Raw genomic sequence first — 20437 nt, 5'->3', positions numbered from 1 at the left:
TAATTTTATAATTATATCAGTATCAAGAAAATGAATGAGTAATTTAGAGCAATGAAATGTTTACTGTATGTGAATGTTTTTCTTTAATGCAAGTTTGAAATCTGAAGGAGAATTATATTGTTTCACCTTGGCTCTAGGTGAAACAACATTACAAAAGGCCACACGTGGAAGTACATTTTACAAATAAACATTTCATTTAAAAAAAGAAAAAAAAATCTAAATAGTAATACAAGAGTTAATAATCATTTCCCCATCTTCCCCATCTCCTTTTTATCACCAACTCAATCACAGGTAACGCTCCAATCCATTAAAAATTCAAGTTTTATTTGTTATATGACATGCATAAAGCAGTGAAATGTAGGTCTGGCATACTCTTTTTAGACTGTGCAAAAAAAATAAAAAAAATAAGAGAAAATTAAATACAAATAATGAAATATACACAATATACTGTATTAAACTTCTACACAGATGATTTGTAGAGATGCTACACAGAAACTGCTACACAGATGATGTGCAGAGATGTAAACAATGTGCAGTAAGGATGAAATGCCTAGTTAGGTTGTCAAAAAAGCGCAGTGTGCAGAGAGTTATTGGGTAGCCCTAAACAACCAGTCTATAAAGTGCAGTGTGTTTAATGTCCATGTTTAGTAGTCTGATAACATGAGGGAAGAAACTCCTCCTGAGCCTCTCGTCTTTGCCATCAGACTGCAGAAGGGTCTGCCTGACTGTAGCAGATGGGCTGGTGGGGTCTTTAAGGATCTTAACAGCCCTAGATTTACATCTCCTGGTTTGGATGTCTTGCAGAGAGGGGAGAGATGTTCTGGACATGTGCTCAGCTACTCTTTGCAGGGCATTTGAAGGTATTTGAAGATGCTCACTCTCTCCACTGTGGTCCCGTTAATGATGATTGGGGTAGATCCGCTGCTGCCCTCAAATAGAAAAGAGTTATTGTAAAATATTATTACAATTTACAATATCAATGTTTCTACTGCATTTCTGAACAAATAAATGAAGGGCTGGTGAGCATCAGACTTCAAAACCATAACAACATCTGTCCAACCCCAAACAGTCCTCTAGAACAGATATTTAAGGAATCTGAGGTTTTAACCTGCTTGATTTTTATCAGCATTGGAACACTTTGCTGCTGCTTTCACTCCAATGCTATGCATTATATTTTTACTGGAATGAAGTGTCATTAGTCACTAAACATTCAGTCCAATGACATCGTAAAATAATTCACTGTTGTCAAGTTAACATTAACTAAAGTACAATGCACATTTATGTGAGACGTCCACAGAATGTAATGTCATTTACATTCCAACATTTCTCATTTAGGACAGTCTCTGACCATACCCCTGGAGCAATTTTAGGGACAAGCGCTGTTGCAAATGTCCACCTTTAAAGTATGAACATAATTTTTCCACACAAAGACCCACATACACACACACATTAGTCAAAAATCTTCAGGAAAAATAAATTACACATCTTGATGCATAGAAAGAACAAAAAAGTTTACAGGAAAGTGATCCTTTGGGTTTGCAGAGAGAGGTGGTAACTAACCAGATCACTGAAATGTAACTTTTGGCCACCCAGACTTAAAACTTTCTGTAACACAAAGTTTACACATAATGTTTTTGTTTGTTTGTGTTTCCTACAATGACAAAATTAATTCTACACCTGTTGATATGTAATGCATGGTAGTGGACACTGCAGTTATCCTCATATATCCACTCTGTTATGATTATTAAATTGAAAAATGAATTTGGTAATTAAACCAAATGTTTCAATTGCATTACATTATTTGGATTAACGTTACACAATAGATAACATTAAAAATTGTTTTGAAACAATGACCAGCTTTGTTAAAGTCAAGCATTATCAGTTAGGAGTTTTAACTAAGACTCATTCTTATGGAACACTGTACTAAATCTATTAATAGTTATTGATCGCTTAAATATCAGTGCAGTTATAATACATAGGCCTGCATATTTTACATAACGTTAGTAACAATACCTGCTTATAGTCTTCATTGTCTGTAATCTGCAGCGTAAATCCTATATATATATATATATATATATATATATATATATATATATATATATATATATATATATATATATATATATATATATATATATATATTGCAGAAATATTTAGCACAAAAGGGTAACAGACAATAAAGATGTAATTTATCTGTGCTGCTAATGCTGTCTTAACGTGCTTTCGGAATAATCGTAAATATGAGTTTTGAAGGTAAAAAAAATTGCACATGAATGTCCTTCCTTTTTCAAACTTGAATGCAATGAGCTTGTAATCATGATTTAACTACGTCAAGACTAAATTATCAACCGCCAAGATACTGCACTTTTTCGCAACTTGTAATACGTTGTACAAGTCTAGACTTACCCCTTCAAATTCCTCTTTCTTGACGCTGAAAAGCCTTGGGAAGGGATTCGCAGCGTGCATTAACCCCATGACTTTAGTTTCGCGATCCTATCGCATATCGCAAGCCGACTAGCAAGCGTATAAAGGTTTCAATTAAATGATAAAATAAGTTACTTAAACTTAACTGTATTGTTAACTTTTACAGAGGGGATTATATCGTCCTTTTTTATCTGAATATATTTAACACATACAGATTTAATTGAGTTATTTCCAGAATTATAATTTATTTTATTTATTTTTTTAAGATGAATTGTTTGTTGTTGTGTTTCCCCCAAGGCATTGTTAGATGCCAGTGTCTCCTTGCATAGCTTTGCAGAAATTTGATTTCAAAAACACTATTAAACTGTTTATTATAATTATTTTAAATCTGTATTCAACCACAGAACGATTTCAAAGAGAAAAGAGGTGGTAAACTCTTATTTTGTGGAATTCATGCTTTAATAATGAAATCTTAAAGTGATGAAGGTTTTTAAAAGTTTGACAGTAATTGTTTAACAAATATAATACTATTATCAACCCGTTTAAAAAAATGTTTTCCGTTTAAACATTTAGGCTAGGGTGAATTGCCATAATGTTTCATTTTTTTGCATTTCAGATTTCGGTGACATATTGTGATTTGTAGCCAAAACATTAAATCCACCCTTTCAAAATACCATTTCAAAAACCCCAGGATGTGTCCTATATAAATCAAAAGAGAAAATGAAGAGACCACATACATAAAATAATTGATAGACATATTAGGGCTCTTTGTGCAAGTCGTCTGAGAAAACCTGCAGCTTCCTAATGTGGGACAGATGTGTTCCTAATGTGGCACACTTAAAAGTCTATGAAATAAGGCCAAAATCACCTTTCATGTAGAACAGTCAAATTTTAAAAGTAAGTATTTATCTTGGTTATGGATCGATAAAATAATCAAACATCAGACAAATAATACAATATGATAGTTTTGATGCATTTATCATGCATTTATTAAGACATTAATCAACTGTTATCATAGACCTGTTTTATGTTATGTAGATATAATTCCTGACTGTTCTCTAGTTCAACAAACACATACAACCACAGCAGGCATAGCCTTGGCCTGTTTGACGGCAAAATATACAACCACAGTTGAGGCTTTAGGTTAAGTTTAATTTAACTTTACGCTAGATCAACCTTGATTCGGAATTCATGAACGTGTTTTAAGACCAATTTGTCTAATTCTTTCTCTTTTAGTAAACAAACATACACTCATAACTGTCTTTTTGAAAACCTCTAGCTAGCCTGCACAGAACTACCTGAATAAAATTAACCTACAGTGGTTAACTCTTTACATCTCTGAAAACAAGCAGTCCATTTCATGTCAAGACACCATCATCATCATCATCATCATCATCATCATCATCATCATCTATAATCCCATCATTAGCATTCTAATATTGCATAACAACACTAAAACTCAGTAAATAATAATTTTTGCCCCACAAACCATGCCCCTCCACACATTTTTGACTGAATGAAGTGCTGTCCCACATTAGGCTAATTATTCTGTCCCACTTTTCGAAACCATATTTCCTAAAGTGGGACAGTAGGAAATTTGATTAAAATATAAAATACATAGTTTATACAAAGTTATAATTTTTTTTATTTATTTTGGATGGACAATTATTTAATAAGCACATTAGGCCAAAAATTAGTAGGATTGTTTTGTTTAAAATTAATTTATACTCCTTAATATAAAGTTTTTCAAAACTCTATGCCACTGACCTTTGGGCAGTCTTCACACAGTGTGCTTTCAGTTTTGAGGATTCCTCCACCCTCATTTATGACTGTGAGAAATTATGTGGTTTTGATCACATGACACCACAGCTTTGTTAACCCAGAGTTTCACTGGAATTCATGTATTTATGGGGGAGCTACAAACAAGAAACCTTAAGTGTCCCACATTAGGCAGTGTCCCACTTTAGGGCAATTCACCCTTAATACCTGTTATTGTAAATTATACTAAAATTTATATAATAAATTATATATATATGTGTTTGGATATTTTTTTATATAGATAAGAGGAAAGAGAGAAGCACCTGCATTTGAAAATTTACTTAATCTAAGTAAAAGCTTCCTGATTTCAAAATTGCATTGTAGAATTATTCTGACTTGAAATTTAGTGACGTACGTGCTTATATAACATGAACCTGTTATTAACGTTAAAATCCACCGGTCGGCGCTATTACACTAAAAGTAGTCAGCAGCTCGTTTCCTCAACCCAGGCAGCCACAAGACTCTATTGAGTTAAGTTTTGGGCCGTGCCGGACGTTTCCTTCCATTCAGGATGTTTTTAGGGTGTATACAAGTTTTTGACGTCACAACTCATTTAAAAACAAAAGGTTCACCGAAAGACTTCTTTGGTGAGCCCCAAATGGTTCTTTTATAGCATATGCTGTTGCTCTCTTTATTTTCTCGTGTTAAGTCTTAAGTACACAAGACACACTGTAAAAATTGTAAATTTATGTTTGTAAAATCACATGAGCAGGAGTGTGATGGTACTGAATGTCTGCAGGGCTGCAACTCTTTCCCCAGATAATCGTATCTGATATAAACACAGTTGTGAGTGTGATATATTGCTCTTGTACAAGTTACATAGACAAGTAATTGATAGAAAGTATTTTACATTTTAGTTAAAAATGTGCTTGGTTTTTGTCATTTTCAGTCCTGGTTTGTCTGCCAGTCAGCACCGTTCACAATCTGGAACTCCATGAACACATACAAACTGAGTGATACAAACAGTAAAACATCCCAATGCCACTTGGCCAATCACATTTGAGAACTGGAACTGTTGTATAACATTAAATATGATACTCAGTCCCTAAAGTACAATGATACATTTTAAGTATATGTAACTTTGCACCACACATTTTTCCCTTTATTCCTCACACATACAATCAGCTTGAGTTCCTTTCTGATGATCAGACTATATGACATTTTAATAACTCAGTTCAGTTCTCAGGCTTCACGAAACGAGGTCACCAGCAGGATTAAGACTAACCCTGCTAAAGAAGACAGCAGAGAAGAAAGAGAATGAGCGTCACTCAGTTATGCAATACCCAGTTACTTTGATTCGCCTCGTTACACAGGGTTTGCTGGGTTACAGTTTTAGTGATCAAACTGAGAGGTTCCTGGAAAGATAACAGGTGCACATAAATGAGATTCCTCAATGTTTCATACGGACTGAATAATCAGCATGTAAAGGCTGAAACAGACCACATTAGGCCATCATACATTTGTCGACATTGTAGGCTAAACTGTTAAAAAAACTAGGCATAATGTACACGAAAGGATTGAAGATCACACACAACCAGACTTTCAAGTTGTTTAGAACACAATTAATTAAAGGAAATTAACCCAAAAATCTAAATGGGCTGAAAACTTACTCACCCTCCATCTATGCCATCCAAGATGTAGATGATTTTCTTTATCAACATAGATTTGAAGATATTTTACCTTGTTCATTTACCCCAAATACATCATACATCTATTCTTATCTGGTCCAAGTTAAGTTATTAAATCACCCCCCCCCAAAAAAAGGAACTACCATATCTGTTCATGGACGTTTATTTATCCTGTACCATATAATTTAGAAAATACAGATCTGTAATTGTACACCAAAACTGTACTTGAAAATTCTTAATGAAAGAAATTGTCTTCAAAAGACAATGATACAACAGTTTAATCCAAAGTGAAACAGAACTAGGGATCTGTTGTACCCAGAACAGACAAATAAGGTTGACCGTGAAGGTGGAAAGAGCTTCTTGCCATGCTTGTTTATTACTGAGCAGAGATCAGACAGCCTTGCTATAATCCTTTGGTAAACATTTAAAGGTTGCACAAGCATGACTGATCCTGAATCAGGCATTTCAGTTGTGATTTTTCTCCATATCAAGAGCTGGTTTGCAATTTCACACACACCACTGTGCAAAAAGAACAGATTAGAAGTGATAAAAGTCTGTTGTACAGCTTATACAATACACTTCAATTTAGCTTTTGCAAAAATATACTCATAATATACATAGATTTCACTTTTTAAATCCCCTACCCTCTTTTTTGCCCATTCACCCCATATCCATAAAAATCACCTTACAAAACCAATTGAATTTCCTATTTCTGAACAGGTATAAACCATTTTACTTGGCCAGCTGGAGAAAAATGTTGCATTTTTCCAGATTATAATCAAAGCTATATACACTCTGATAGTGACAACACAGCCTGAGGTGCATTGTCAGAAGTTGTTACAAATCTCACTAAAGCAGAGCATTGAAAAAAGACACCAGGCCCAATACACAAAGAGAGCAGTGCACAAAAGCCATATTTTAAAATATACACTTATTTTTATATATATATATATATATATATATATATATATATATATATATATATATATATAAAATCAAAGATTATACTGAAAAATACTGTTGTGTCCCTTTAAGGTTTTTGTTTGTAAATAAAAAAAAATCCATCATGGAACCTGTGTAGTAACAAACAAACAATAAAAGTGTGGCAAGAAAGTCTTGAGACTTGTCAGCAGGCGCTACAGATTCCTCACTGGAGTGTTTACAATTTGACATGAGCTGCACTTGAGTGCACGGATGCATTTTTGAGTTTTTCTGGTTCACTCATTGGTGGCGAAGCAGTTCAGAAAGCATAATGGTCAGGAAAGGACGGCCCCACTAAGCACTGGTCCCTGACATCTCCTGGATAGGGGACACCGTTAGTCTCATCAAATTGTGAGAGCAGCACAGTGTCGTCCTCAGGAACCTGCAGCTCATCAGGGTCTGCTTTCAGACTGGGCCTCTGGTTATCAGGGAATGCCATGGAGAAGAGCGCATCGGGATCACACACAAACTTGTACACATATCGCTCTCCAGCAACCTGCATATAAACAAGAGAAAGAGACATGTCTTAGGAAAACTTACTTGAGAAAAGATGATATGCTTTGATGGGGTGGATCTGACTGACTACAGTTAATGAGGGAACTGCAATCTAATGAATAAGGGATTGAAAGAAGAAAAAGGACATTGGAACGGGAACGTGCCTTTACCTTCTGCATGATGCCCTTTTCATAGTAGTAGCGCAGCGAGCGGCTCAGTTTATCATAATTCATTGCAGGCCTGTTCTTCTGGATGCCCCAACGGCGAGCAACCTTTTGAAAATGGGTGCGTTAATTCTGCTTGTTGGCTTAATAAATGGGATATGAAGCCATTTGCTTTCGTAACAAACTGACCTCCTCTGGTTCAATGAGTTTAAACTCCAGCCCACGGCCAGTCCAGGCAATGAAGTGGCCGTTGGATGGGTCGTCCAGCAGAGTGACCAGGAACTGCCAGAGTTGCAGAGACCCCCTTCGTTGATACGGAGGACCCTCCCGGAAAACTCCACCCTCCTGCTTTAGCTTTCCCTCCAGGCGGTCTGGCACTACACGAGCGTCGTCATAATACATGTGGGATTCTCCATCATACCCAAAACCTGCAATCGGCAGCCAGGGGGAAAATACAAAACATGGATTTAATATGGACATAAGACTAATCAAAAGCAGTTTCTTAATAAATCATCTGCACCTCAAGGAAGTAGTAGATTCAACTAAACTGACGAAAGGCTTACCCTCACTGTTGGCGCCGTAGAAGTTTGCTGATTTGCCAAAAGATGACTGACAGTTCTGTACTTCTGAAATACAATTGAGAAGTTGATAAAGTTAGATTAAAATAAGAAATTAAATAACACAATGTAATATAAACTAAAGTTTTGGAGTTCAAGCTCATCAGAATTATTTTTATATATATATATATTATATATATATATATATATATATATATATATATATATATATATATATAAAATCACATGTAATAAAAAAAAAAAAGTAAGACAAATTTGGGAGTAAAAAAAAAAAAATATATCTTAAGTCAGACATTTTATGTTTATCCAATTTTCGTTGTCTAAATAATGCTACGGTCAGTTATACTGTTGTGTGTTGAATTTTCGCAGCCAATAAGAGTCACTTCAATAAGAATTTGCACTGGAATTTCACTTGAGCACAAATGATTGGTTGCATGAATTTGTCAAGTTGACCAACAGAAAGTGACAGTGTGAGCTGTGCTCTCTTTTGCCTGTGAAATTTCACCATTACAACAGAAGTTTCACAACCAACAGTACTTATTTTAAAGCATCTCTTTTGAGAGATGTACACATACCTGAGTCAAAGCTGTAGTCTCTGGGCTCCTGTTTGATTGACATTTGGTGGAACAGCGGTGCACGTGGAGGTCCCATATTCTGCACACCCTGTTCATTGTAACAGGGATCCACTATTTCCTTTTTGAATCCCTGGGGAGGCATTGGCACCAAAGGCTCTGACATCTGCCGCTGATACGGGGGGCGGCTGTTTCGGGCAAAATTACCTCTGACATGCGGAGGGTAAGGTGTCTGACAGTGGCCTTCGGACTGCGGGAATGGCAGACAGGGCTCAGAAAGCTGCCGATGGAACCTAATGAAAAAGAAAGACAAAATATAAGAAATTGTGTGAGAAGGTATTATTCCCGACACCAAGGGCAACTGAGATCATAATGAGTTTCACGTCAAAGGGATAAGTCTGGTGTTAAAGCTCTTTTTTCCATTAGCTAAACCTTGAGACTTGAATGGAATAAATATAGAACTTCTTTCCAGGTCAGTGTGGCATCTTTAACAAGATAATACCAAATGAAAGGCTTAACCTGAGCTGATTACAGGCACTTTCAACAGGCACGAGCGGCTCAAGCAAGAGGTAAAGATAGGAATGAGGTTATAAAATGATCACTGTGACCCCAAATGTGATTATGAAGCGTAGGAAACAAAATCATCCTTATAGTACAGTTATTTTTTCCAAGCAAGCTGCCATATATTCATACCTGTGGTCTGTGCTGTAGGAGGCATCTGGGTGACTGACAGGTGGGCAGGGCATGGCAAAAGGTGGACTCTGACTGTGGAGTGGAGTCTGTGCTCTCTGATGTGCTGGTGTGGAATTGTGGTTGGGACCAGGCAATAGTGGCAGTCCTTGTGTCTGAGTTTGAGCTGGTGGCATCACTCTTTTTTGCACAGGGAGTGTTGCTGTGCACGTGGAGGAGCCAAAGGGTGATGCCGGTGTAGAAGGGGGAGTGAGTGGCTTGTTAAAAGTAAATGGCTTCCTGTCGAAGGCACTAAAATTGAATGAAAACATTGAAATAAATATGATTCAGTGAGAAGGAGTGAGAGAAACAGGGAAAGATTGGGAAAGGATAAGGAAATATATACCTGTAGCTATATAGGCACTTTTCTCCACATGGAGACAGTCTCTGCTCTTGGCCACACGGGGAAAACTCCCTGCTTGGGCTCAGTTCCCGCTTTACTTTAGTTTGAGGGAGTCCATGGAACATCACTAGAGAGAGAAAAAAAAGTGTGTTAAATTTCAAATAGTTCTTTAACTTGGAACCTACACTACTGGTCAAAAGCTTGAAATAATTGATAAAGGTTTTAATTGATACGTCTCTTATGCTCACTAGTGATTCATGTATTTGATAAAAATACAGTAAAAAGTTTTCTATTTTAATCATTTTAAAATGTGTTTTATTCCGGTCATTGAATTGACAGTCAGCCAGTCACATGTGTCAGTGTGACTCAAAATGATCATTCAGAAATTATTCTAATATGGTGACTCTGTACTCTATTATTATAATGCTCAATCATTAATACTGCTTATGTTGAAAAAGTTTTTGCTAATAAAAATATTTACGGAAACCATGATTTACAGCATATATTTAAAATAGAAATATTTTGTAATATTATATATTCTCTACTGTCAATTTTTAACAAATTTAATGCATCCTTGCTGAATAAAAGTAGTAATTTCTTTTTTTAATCTTACTTTCCCCCTTTTGAACAGCAGTGTAGCACAATAATATTTTTGTGTTTTCAACATTGATAATAAATGTTTCATGAGCACCAAATCAGCTTTTTAGAATGATTTCTGAAGGATCATGTGACACATTGCAGTAATGGTTGTAAAAAATGTAACTTTGTCATCACATTTTAAATTAAAAATATTTTATAAATTACATTAAGATATATTAAATAGAAAACTGTTATTTTAAATTGCAATATTTCATATAACTGGCTTTACTAGTGGAGTGTCTGGGAGCATTAAAGACTAAACATAATTATTATTTATTATTACATACTTTTGATTGGTAGTACAGCCTATAGCATCATCTGGTGTCAGGTGTTTGAGGAATATGTACTGTAGTACTGTACTAAAAGAAAAACTCCGTTTTAAAGGAGGAGTTGAAAAAAAGCCCTTTCCCTCGAGAACAGGAGGTTGCATGTTAGAACTCACAGGCTATCACGTGGTTCCTATGGAAAAAGGGCCCCACTCCTCAGCTGTGGTGAAAGAGGGGCCTGTGAGAGCTACAGGCACGATGCCAGATCGGGGGAATTGTGCCAGACAAACACACACACCCTCTCACACACAACTTCTATGCAAACATCCATGTGCATTCACCTTCTACAATAAACACCATTGACACCATTGAAAATGCACACAATCAGGTTTATTCAGAGCCAAATGGGAAGAAAAACTAACAAGGGAAACAGCCAGAGCACTGTTCACCAGCACATAATAACCAGAGTGTGTGTGCGCTGAGGATCCAGCCCCATTAAAATGTCACCAAGCTGGAGGCTGCCGTGAGTTACAGCACCGCAGCAGCAGACTGGGCCTCACATGCGCGCGCACACACACACACACACACACACACACACTTTATAGAAACATCTCAAACTAATCCTAGGAATTGTGTTTGGCACAGAAACTTTTGGAATGAGGCGTTTTGAGATGTATTTAATTGATTTTCTTGGTTTCAAGGAGGAAGGTGCCAGGATTGCTGCTCAAATTCAAAGTCAGTTTCTATAATTAATAAAGGCAAGCTCTATAGAATATTCAAAGAGCACTCACAGTTATCCGACTGGAAATCTGGAACAAACTGTTCGTCATCAGGTACCTGGGCTGCACATGGAGAGAGAATACAAAATGATTTAATTATTTATAAAAAATACATTTAAATGTTTAAAATGAATATAAATAAATTATATATTTAGATATACTTTAATGTCTTGTCCCATTTCAATAGGGCCCCAGAGATTAACCACTGGATGATGCATTAACAACCAAGTAGTGTTTTAACAGTAGTTATGAAATGTATTCAATAACCGTGACTATTCTAGAGCTTTGGACTGTTGTTGTACCTTCTGCTATCCAAATCTCTTGTAGCTGGCACAGATCTTGAAAGAGCTCTGTGGGACACAAAGATTGATTTGTGAATAAACAGCGTGATTTGTTTGGGCCTGGGTTAAATTATGTGCTTTAGAGGGATCTGGATGGATTGATTGCATGTTCATTTGTTTACCCTCTGTATCCTGTGCCAATTCGGTGTCAACAAACTTCCTTTTTCGGTCACTGAATGGTCTGCAAGACGGTTCCTGCATATGAGACTTCTGTAAAAAAAAAAAAAAAAAATTATTAAATTAAAATGTTAAAAAAGACCAAGATCGAATAATGAAAGTTTAAACAAGTGATCACTGTTCACAGCCATCCAGTTAGGATGGATATGCTGTAGTAAAACATTTGAAAGCGAACAACAGTCACAAAAGTGAAGAAAATAAGGCATGACAAGTTGATGCAGAGACTTACTCTGGGGGGCACAATGAAGGGGACCTGTTGGTCGTAAAACCCATCCATGTCACTTGCTTCTCACTGTGGGGCTGCTGCAGCAGTAGGGAAAACGGGAATAAACAGGGATAAAGTAGGGTGATAGTCGCCTGTCGGAAGAAGAGCCGAGAAAAGTGGCACTTAGAGAAAGACACACACTCTGTCAGGATCTGATGCAGCTGTCAGTGAATGTCCCGGGTCCTGACGGTCCAGGACCAACTGTCCCTTTGATCTATGAAAACTTCACCTAGCCTGTTTGTTTGTGTAACACTTACTCTTAGCTCAGATGAAGTGTGCAGCATTAGTACAGGACAATTACACTCGCTCACCCTCAACTTCTCTCTCACACACAAACCATTTAAGTCTCACGGTACAGATGGGGGTCCTTACATAACCATACAGAGCCATCTGTTGAACATGAGACTACCCAAGACTCCATACTCAGAGTCTAAATAAATAAAAATAAAAATAAGCAGCTCTTTCTCTTAAAATAAATAAGGTTCAGATTTAAACAGTGGAAAGACTGGAATAAAATAACGAAGCCTAAGCTATTCATCACTCTTTATCACACACGTGTGTTTATTTTCCCTGACGCAAGTGTTCAGGCCATAACTTCTGCCTGGCCAAGAAAACACCTCACAGCCAACACTGGCTAACCCATCTGGACCAAAAACTAATTAAACATCCATCGCTTAACATTATTGCTTCCTGAAGCTTATCAGACCTTTATAAAACAGGAGGAACGTGCGTCTGCACATTTAATGCCGAAAATAGAGTTTGTGCTTTTAAAGATTTTATTGGCGATAATAAAGTCTGTCAGCGGAAACTATAGCTAAGTAAGAAAATCAAGATTATAGCATTACAACAGCGAGTTAACAGGTAATGGAACGAGTTCAAGAAGTTCAATCCTCCTCCCCACCCCTCGCCCATTATCGCCGCGCGCTCCCCCGCCCTTCCCTCCGCTTGTTTTTCTCAATGAGGTGAAATTTGATCCTCCGTGCGCGCGACCCCGAAAAAACCTCAGTCGTTCCATTCATAAAAATACCAAACGCGCGAGGAGCACTTCATTAAACCGCATATGGAGTTTGCAGAGCTCAAACTGCGATTATGACGGAGTTAAAAGAAAAAGCTTTTTAAAGTAACTGAGAAAACAAAGAGCGGGGAAATGGTTGCCAAATATGCGCACAAAGAAAATGGCGTGCGAGCCAGAAAAACTAAACGCTGCGTTTAAAGTAAATACAACTTTATAAAAATTAAAGCAAAATATTAAACTTGCATTCGGGGATAATTAAACAATACAAAACTAGAGCAGTGTGCAGAAAATACTCACCCAATGGTGATTAAATCCTTTATTTGTATAAAAAGAGTGATTTCATAAATCCCAGAGAAAACCCGTCTGCGTTTGCGATCTGTAATGGGTATAGCACTCTCCCTCAGCTTGACGCGACTGAATTTTTCTCAATGGGATCGCCTGCTTATGCGAGAGCATCGGTTTAACACTGTAGCTCACGCTCATTGGTTAGTCCCTCACGTCATTCAAGCTACTGACCAATGGCTGCCTCTATATTACCTACGCCATCATGAGGCTGCAGCCAACCAATCAGAGCAGGTCTCTCTCATGTTTTTATGAATGGCTGGGTTTCATTCAACAGCCAGATGTTTCTCCACAGCAAAGAGACTTTTAAAGGGCCAGAAGCGAGACAAGAGTGAATGGCCAGCTGAAGCTCTAAACTTGCGATCCGCTCTGACCTTCATTTAAGTAAATTCTGAATATAGTAATAAATAATGACTATGAGTTTGTGAGAGAATTTGTGTACAGTAAAGTCTAGCGTTTGCATTTTGTTCTGAATATTGACTGAGCTTAGGAAACCACTGACCTCTATCTTGGTTGACAGAAGAGTGGACGTGTCACTGTTGACAATGACTGGAATCCTTTGTGATAATCTCATTCAGGCCAATCAAAAAAAAAAAAAAAAAAAAGTTTCCCACATCATCTCTGTTTTTGATCACTATTTAAATCCCATTCACAGATCATTTATATTAACACAAGGTTTAAAAACAGGCAAAATAATACATCACTTTATATCCCCAGTCCGGAGGCAGATTATAAAATCAGTGTTGCTGCCTGCTGGGAAACTATAATGTGGGAGAACACTTTGTTGTCTGATCTATTATTCATACCAGTACCTCAAAGAAACATCTGCACATCAGACAATGATGTCTGATCTCTGGTTTCCCCTGCCTATAGGATACAACCATAAAAACTTCAAAGCTAATATGTCTACTCTACTCCATTTCTCTGCTATACTTATATTTTAATTCATTTATTTTTGGTACACAGCACAAATAATGTAAATTTGTGCTCTGAATTTAACCCATCCAAATAGTAATAGCAAGTAATATCCAGTGGTTCAGTTCCTTGCTCAAGGGTCTTACCTCAGTCATGGTATTGAAGGTGGAGGAGGGTGCTGGTCATTCACTTCCCCCACCTGCAATCCCTGCCTGTAAAGAGACTCGAACCTGTGACCTTTGTGTTACAAGTCCAAATCTCTAACCATTAGGCCACAAGCACAAATGTCCTAATTTGTGGAAGGCCATAGAAGAATATCCACTTTCAGGGTTGTGATGTAGCATCGAGAGGTGAATAAGAGGTTTCTGTTTAAAGAAAATAAAGTATTCAAACCCATTTTTATTTGTTATTAAAATGTTCATAAATTGTTTATGCTATCTTCAGTGTGTGAAATGGAAAAATCTTACAGCTGCAGTCTGTAAACCCAGATTTGTGGATAATTCCCCAAAACAGTCAAAAGAATCATAGGGTTTTTTGTCTATTTATTTATTTATTTTAACAATAAATCATTCACAGAGCAGGATGGAAAGAATATTGCCTTTTTCAAAAGCTATCTGGAGTTTAGTATGAGCTAACATGTAAATCTAAAGGATACGGTTACTTTTTCTTGTAGTTGAATCTCAGGGTATAATTAGTTTAAACTAATATTGTTCATTACACTCAATACTTGTGCGAGAATGAAAACTGGTGTATACTCCAGTTGTGTTGATGGCAACATGAATGTTACAACCCACTGTAAATAGGTGAGTCATCTTTCAGCCCTCTCTCTCTCTCTCTTTCTCTCTCTCTCTCTCACACACACACAAACACACACACACACACACACAAACACACCACACAGGCCTCCTCCTTAAATTCAGAGCACAAACAGAAAAGGAGCCTAGACTTTTAAACAGCTGTAAGAGGGAATGAAAGCGATCAAATACTCATTTAGGGATGTGTCTATGCAACTTCATTAAGCTGTTACAATAGCACATGAACAAAATGATAAGTTTTGTCAAGGAGATCAGTCAAAAATCTCATTAACATTGTCTCCTACAAGAAACAAATCAGGACAAAATGTCAGGAAACCCTTGGTTCTCAGCTGTAGTTTTTAAAGTCAGCATGAATTGAAAATGAACCCTTTATCTTTTTCTTTTTTTCAAAATGCATGCAATTAATATTATTATAAAAAATTCACACATTTCACACATGAATTCGAAAACATTCAAGCATGAAGGTCCGATCATAAAGATTATCCACTAACTCACTAGTTACAAATGGCCATGAGATTGTGTTAAAATATCGTAACTTGACCTTTCAGTGAAATGACAGACTTCATTCTGGTGATGTATGCTGGACTTCTCCAGTCATTTATTTAATTTAAACTCCATGCTTTCTTACAATCAGCTTCAAGTTCACAGTAACGGAATAAAACCAAGTGTCCACCCTACATTTTTTTTGTTGCACCATGATGTAAAAAAAGTGTGAAAGTGGAAGTGAAAGTGACGTGACATACAGCCAAGTAGGTGACCCATACTCGGAATTTGTGTTCTGCATTTATCCCATCCTAAGTGCACACACACAGCAGTGAACACACACTGTGAACACACACACGGAGCAGTTGGCAGCCATTAATGCTGCAGCACCCAGTGAGTAGTTCGTTGACTTGCACAAGGGCAACTCAGTCGTGGTATTGAAGGTGGAGAGAGCCACAATACAGAACGTCACAATAGAAGAACAGATCTGTTTCTACTTCAGTTACATCACAACTTTAACAATATCCCAGACACCAGCAAATTCATTGACTATTTTTTGTTTTTTAAATATAGAAAAACCAATCCATAAACTGCTTGAGGGCTGATATCCGTCAATGAATGCTAAACAACTTCATTAAACTGTGAGAGTGCTCCTCATAACCTGAAATAAACAGGTTGCCACAGCTTTCATCAGCGTTCATGCGACTCGCCGCGAGGCCACTCTAAATATAGCTCTCAAACGCCTCTATTATATAACAATATGCTCTAAATTCAATTCAAATGGCACCACGCTGCAGTACCAAACGTATCTGCTTCTTCTGCACGCTGTAGGCAAAGCAAGTTCACATTTCTGTTGAGTCATAAGCATTCTATTCATGGACGTTCATCTCTGACTCATGCAGAGGTTGAACTTTTTGTCTGAGATCGGAGAAGCAGTATGTTATTAATTGACTGTTAATATGTTACAGAGCCTTGATCTGCAGTTGTGCTGGGCGTGAGTCACAGTGTTTGTTTTCTTCTTCGGGGAGAGCTAAATTCATTTCACAGTCCCTGGTGTATATCATACTAAACAGGATACATCAAACCTGTGATTGCCTAGTGCTCCCTGTAATTGAAGGGAACGATTCTCTTTCATTCAACGCTGTAATTTCGAAAATCTCTCTGTGATTGATGACGGATGAGCTTGGTTATGTGAATGTGTGTAAAGGGATATGAAGGCATTTAATCAAATAAATGCATCACCAATGCGTCACAGTAAAAATAATGACATTTAAGAGACAGATAACATATACACAAAACATTTTATAAATTTTTTTTTAAATCCTAATGATTCAAGTAATTATAAATTGTTAATATGTGAAATGGAGGGTTAGGTTACTTTATGAAAAAAACACTGAGAATGACTGAGAGAATATAGATTCATCAAAATCTATAAAACTAATGAGTGTCTATAAACCAGTGCACTTACACACACAAAAGTCCTCTTCTTTTTTATTCTCTGCATTTCTTCTCTGCTCTAGCTTGTTTCTTAATCTAGCTTAAACCATGCATTGTATACTAAAAATAGTGTTGGCTCTTTGACACTTATGTCCACTATTGTAAGTTGCTTCTGGTAAAAGCATCTGTAAATGCAAAAATGTACTGTAATTGTAAATATCTAAACAGAGTGATTAAAGTTTATTTCTATTCCAATTAGTCCAGACATCCATTCTCCCTTTTGCCTTTTCCTTGACTTAACATTTCTGTCACGTTCATTAAAACAGCAACAGTGTTAAGAGGAGCTGTTCAAAGAACCTGAATCAAGTGAATTTATTTTCACTTCTCTGTGTACTTCTGCATTTTCAGTGCATCTTCTAAGGCTCATTTACCACGGCTACAGCTAACACCTACCCACACACCCACTTCTGCAACTTGAACCTCTGAGGATCCTGTAGCCATGGAGATAACCTTGGTCATGAGAGAGAGAAAGAGCACCAGAGAAACAGAACAGAGCTGACTCATGGAACTACTAGATTTTCAAGAAGCAGAGTGACCCACAAAGCAAAAATAGCTTTCTGAAGACAAAAGAAATGCAATAGTTCATAGCAATTGTTCAAGAAAGACACCTTTGAAATATAATATAGAAGACTCTTTGTAGCTTTTTGGTTGTTTTAATAGCTGATGCATGTCACTTTATTGCACGAATACGATACTGAAAGTTCTTCAGTGACTGCTAAAATAGATTGCATGGGACACGTTCTAGTTGTTGCACCACCTAAAATAACTGTGACTATGTAAAGTGTAAATCTGCTGACTGAAATTTCCAGAAGGTGGTTATTAAAAAAAATATATATATATTTATTATTATTATTATTTTTTTTTTTTTTTTTGCCAAATAAACAGATTTTTCAGTGGCCAGAACAACCTCTTAACTGTTTATCACTCAATTTCTATCTGTCTCACTTGGATGGGTGTTTCAGAGGCGGTCCCTTCACACCATCTCTATTGTCATTCCTCTATTGGAATCCATTTACACCCTCACCAACAGTCTTGTGTTGAGAGCTGCAGGTTTTCACGCATGCTGATGAAGCCGGGGAGGGCACCGTGTTGGCAGGGCAGGAGACTGTTGGCTGCCTGGGGGAGGAGTATGAGGTAGGTGTAGGAAATGCAAGTAAACACATTAAGCCCACAGGGCTCCAACAGTGTTTAGAGTGAGATCAGGAGCTCCGGAGGGTCAACAACTACCCTAAAATAGTAAGAGCATCTATCAGAAACATCAACCCCTTCCCCCAAAACCTTTGTCCCAAATGCAGCTCAAAACTGATTGAGTGTGTGGGGACTCAGCTCTGGCTAATAGACTAAACCAAAGTAGGCCAGCTGCCGTGCTGATGTGTCTAAATGGCTGCTATGCCTGCTTGCTTTAAGCAAGCTTCAGGGTAACTGGATCATAATAGAGATGGGAGTTCAATGCATGCAGTCAGATTAAAACACACGGAAACACCAATTTTGTTCAAAAAGAGTTAATTTTTTTTATATATTTATTTTATAAGTAGCAATTTTTGCAACTAATACTGCTAATACTGGAACATCAGGAGTTAAAACCTTAATTTGTGTAATTTGTCATTATTCTCAAAAAAAAAAAAAAAAAAAAAAATTAGCAAACATAAGTACATCCTAAGTAAAAGGATGTAATAAATAAAAAAAATCCCATATTGGGTAACAACAACTACTCAGTATAGGGTCTAGATTGGACCACAAGTTTGTGAGTTTTTGAGCAGTAATGAGAAGAGACAGTAATTATGAACCTCTTTTATTATTTAATATCGGTTTCCTCCTTTAGCTTTTTTTTTACTCTTCCTTTTAGCATGACCTCAACAGTACAATGTCCGGTTCAAAATAGCGGTCCGTAACACAACATTACTCATGATGAACACAACAAAGTTGGTTTGAGATTATTAATAAACCTTTTTCTTAATTTAGTGCTTTGTTTGAATTTATTTTTAATTATATTTGATAAATTGAATCATTATGCTTTGCACGTTCAGTATACAAACCATTTTAAACTGATTCATCTGAAACTGAAAATAGAAACAACAAGAACAAGTTAAAACATGTTGTAACATGTTGGCTTTATTAAGACAAATATACAATACAAATAAAGGGAATATTTTATGGTAATGGGGTTAAATAGTTGAATAACCTGAATTTAGTCAGTTCTAACTTGTATATTGATATTTTTTTATTGTGTGTTACCGATAATGTTGCAATAGGGATAAGCACAGCTTAATATTTCAGTGATTAAAATGTATAATTTCTTAATGAACAGAATATCAACAAAAATATTTAAAATATGTCATACTTTTTAATTGTAGAATATTATAGTGAAGGACAAGGAAAGGTGGGAGAGGTAAAAATTAAAACTGTACTAGTTACAGACATTTTCAGATTTTCTTTCTGTAAGATATCCAATGCATCTCTCCATGGGTTTCATGCTTTAGTTGCATTTAAAAAATGAGGGGGACCAACTAGACTTGAATTTGTGGAAAATGGTGAAAATTGCTTTATAGTTAGCTTAGTTATTACCATACAAACTTTAGTTATGTCTATATTGCTAATGCTTTATTGCTTAATCTAACAGACACACAGAGTTAGAAAATGCCCTTTTTACCTAGTTGAGAGCTACCGGTGGGACAATTATTAAGCTAAAGAGTATAATGTGTGATGTTGGAGTGTATATCAGCACTTATTGTATGTAAGAAAGTCTGAGATAGATAATAGACAATAGTGTTACCTAATAGATAGTGTTTACCGTGGCCACTAAAACTGCATGGCAATCAGATGTGTTTCTGTTTTTAATTAGCATACAGTGCACACTGAATGCCTTGCCCAGTCTAGTACAATCTCCTCTCCTCATTGAAACCTGTGTTGCACAACCATGTGTTTCTGAAGGTCTGGCAACCATGACTAACTTACATTTTTATACCACTGTATGCTTGAGAATACTTTCACAGACTATTACAAACTACAGAATGCCAATTCTTTAGGCCCATCTTATCAAGGTGCTTAGTAAGAAACAAACACAATGATCGCAACTGTCCATTTTGATGAAAGCCATATAACGCCTTTGTAAGGATGCTTCACTTGGCACAGGGCACTTTTTACAAGTTCCTTGCCACACTCCACCAGTGT

The 20437-nt window shown here is 36.7% G+C and overlaps 1 protein-coding gene across 2 annotated transcripts; it reads right to left on the bottom strand.

The window, feature by feature from the left end:
• Window positions 1-6846: 6846 nt before the first annotated feature.
• On the bottom strand, window positions 6847-13663 carry LOC113050768 (ETS translocation variant 5). Of its 2 annotated transcripts, none has more exons than XM_026214057.1 (12): window positions 13512-13663; window positions 12164-12291; window positions 11880-11967; window positions 11719-11766; window positions 11429-11479; window positions 9736-9859; window positions 9354-9641; window positions 8664-8953; window positions 8074-8136; window positions 7700-7938; window positions 7511-7618; window positions 6847-7347 (listed from the first exon to the last, which is right to left on the bottom strand). In XM_026214057.1, exons 2-12 carry the CDS (start codon window positions 12209-12211, stop codon window positions 7111-7113), a joined length of 1584 nt encoding a protein of 527 aa, XP_026069842.1. In that variant the 5' UTR covers window positions 12212-12291; window positions 13512-13663; the 3' UTR covers window positions 6847-7110. The 2 variants fall into 2 exon arrangements, with proteins under 2 accessions (XP_026069842.1, XP_026069843.1); XM_026214058.1 differs by having other exon boundaries at window positions 7517-7618; window positions 13512-13662.
• Between the last annotated feature and the right edge of the window lie 6774 nt (window positions 13664-20437).

The sequence above is a fragment of the Carassius auratus genome, chromosome 31 (assembly GCF_003368295.1).
Source record: "Carassius auratus strain Wakin chromosome 31, ASM336829v1, whole genome shotgun sequence".
NCBI lineage: Eukaryota > Metazoa > Chordata > Actinopteri > Cypriniformes > Cyprinidae > Carassius > Carassius auratus.
The sequence above is the reverse complement of the archived record's forward strand: the minus strand, read 5'-3'. Positions and strand labels throughout refer to the sequence as shown.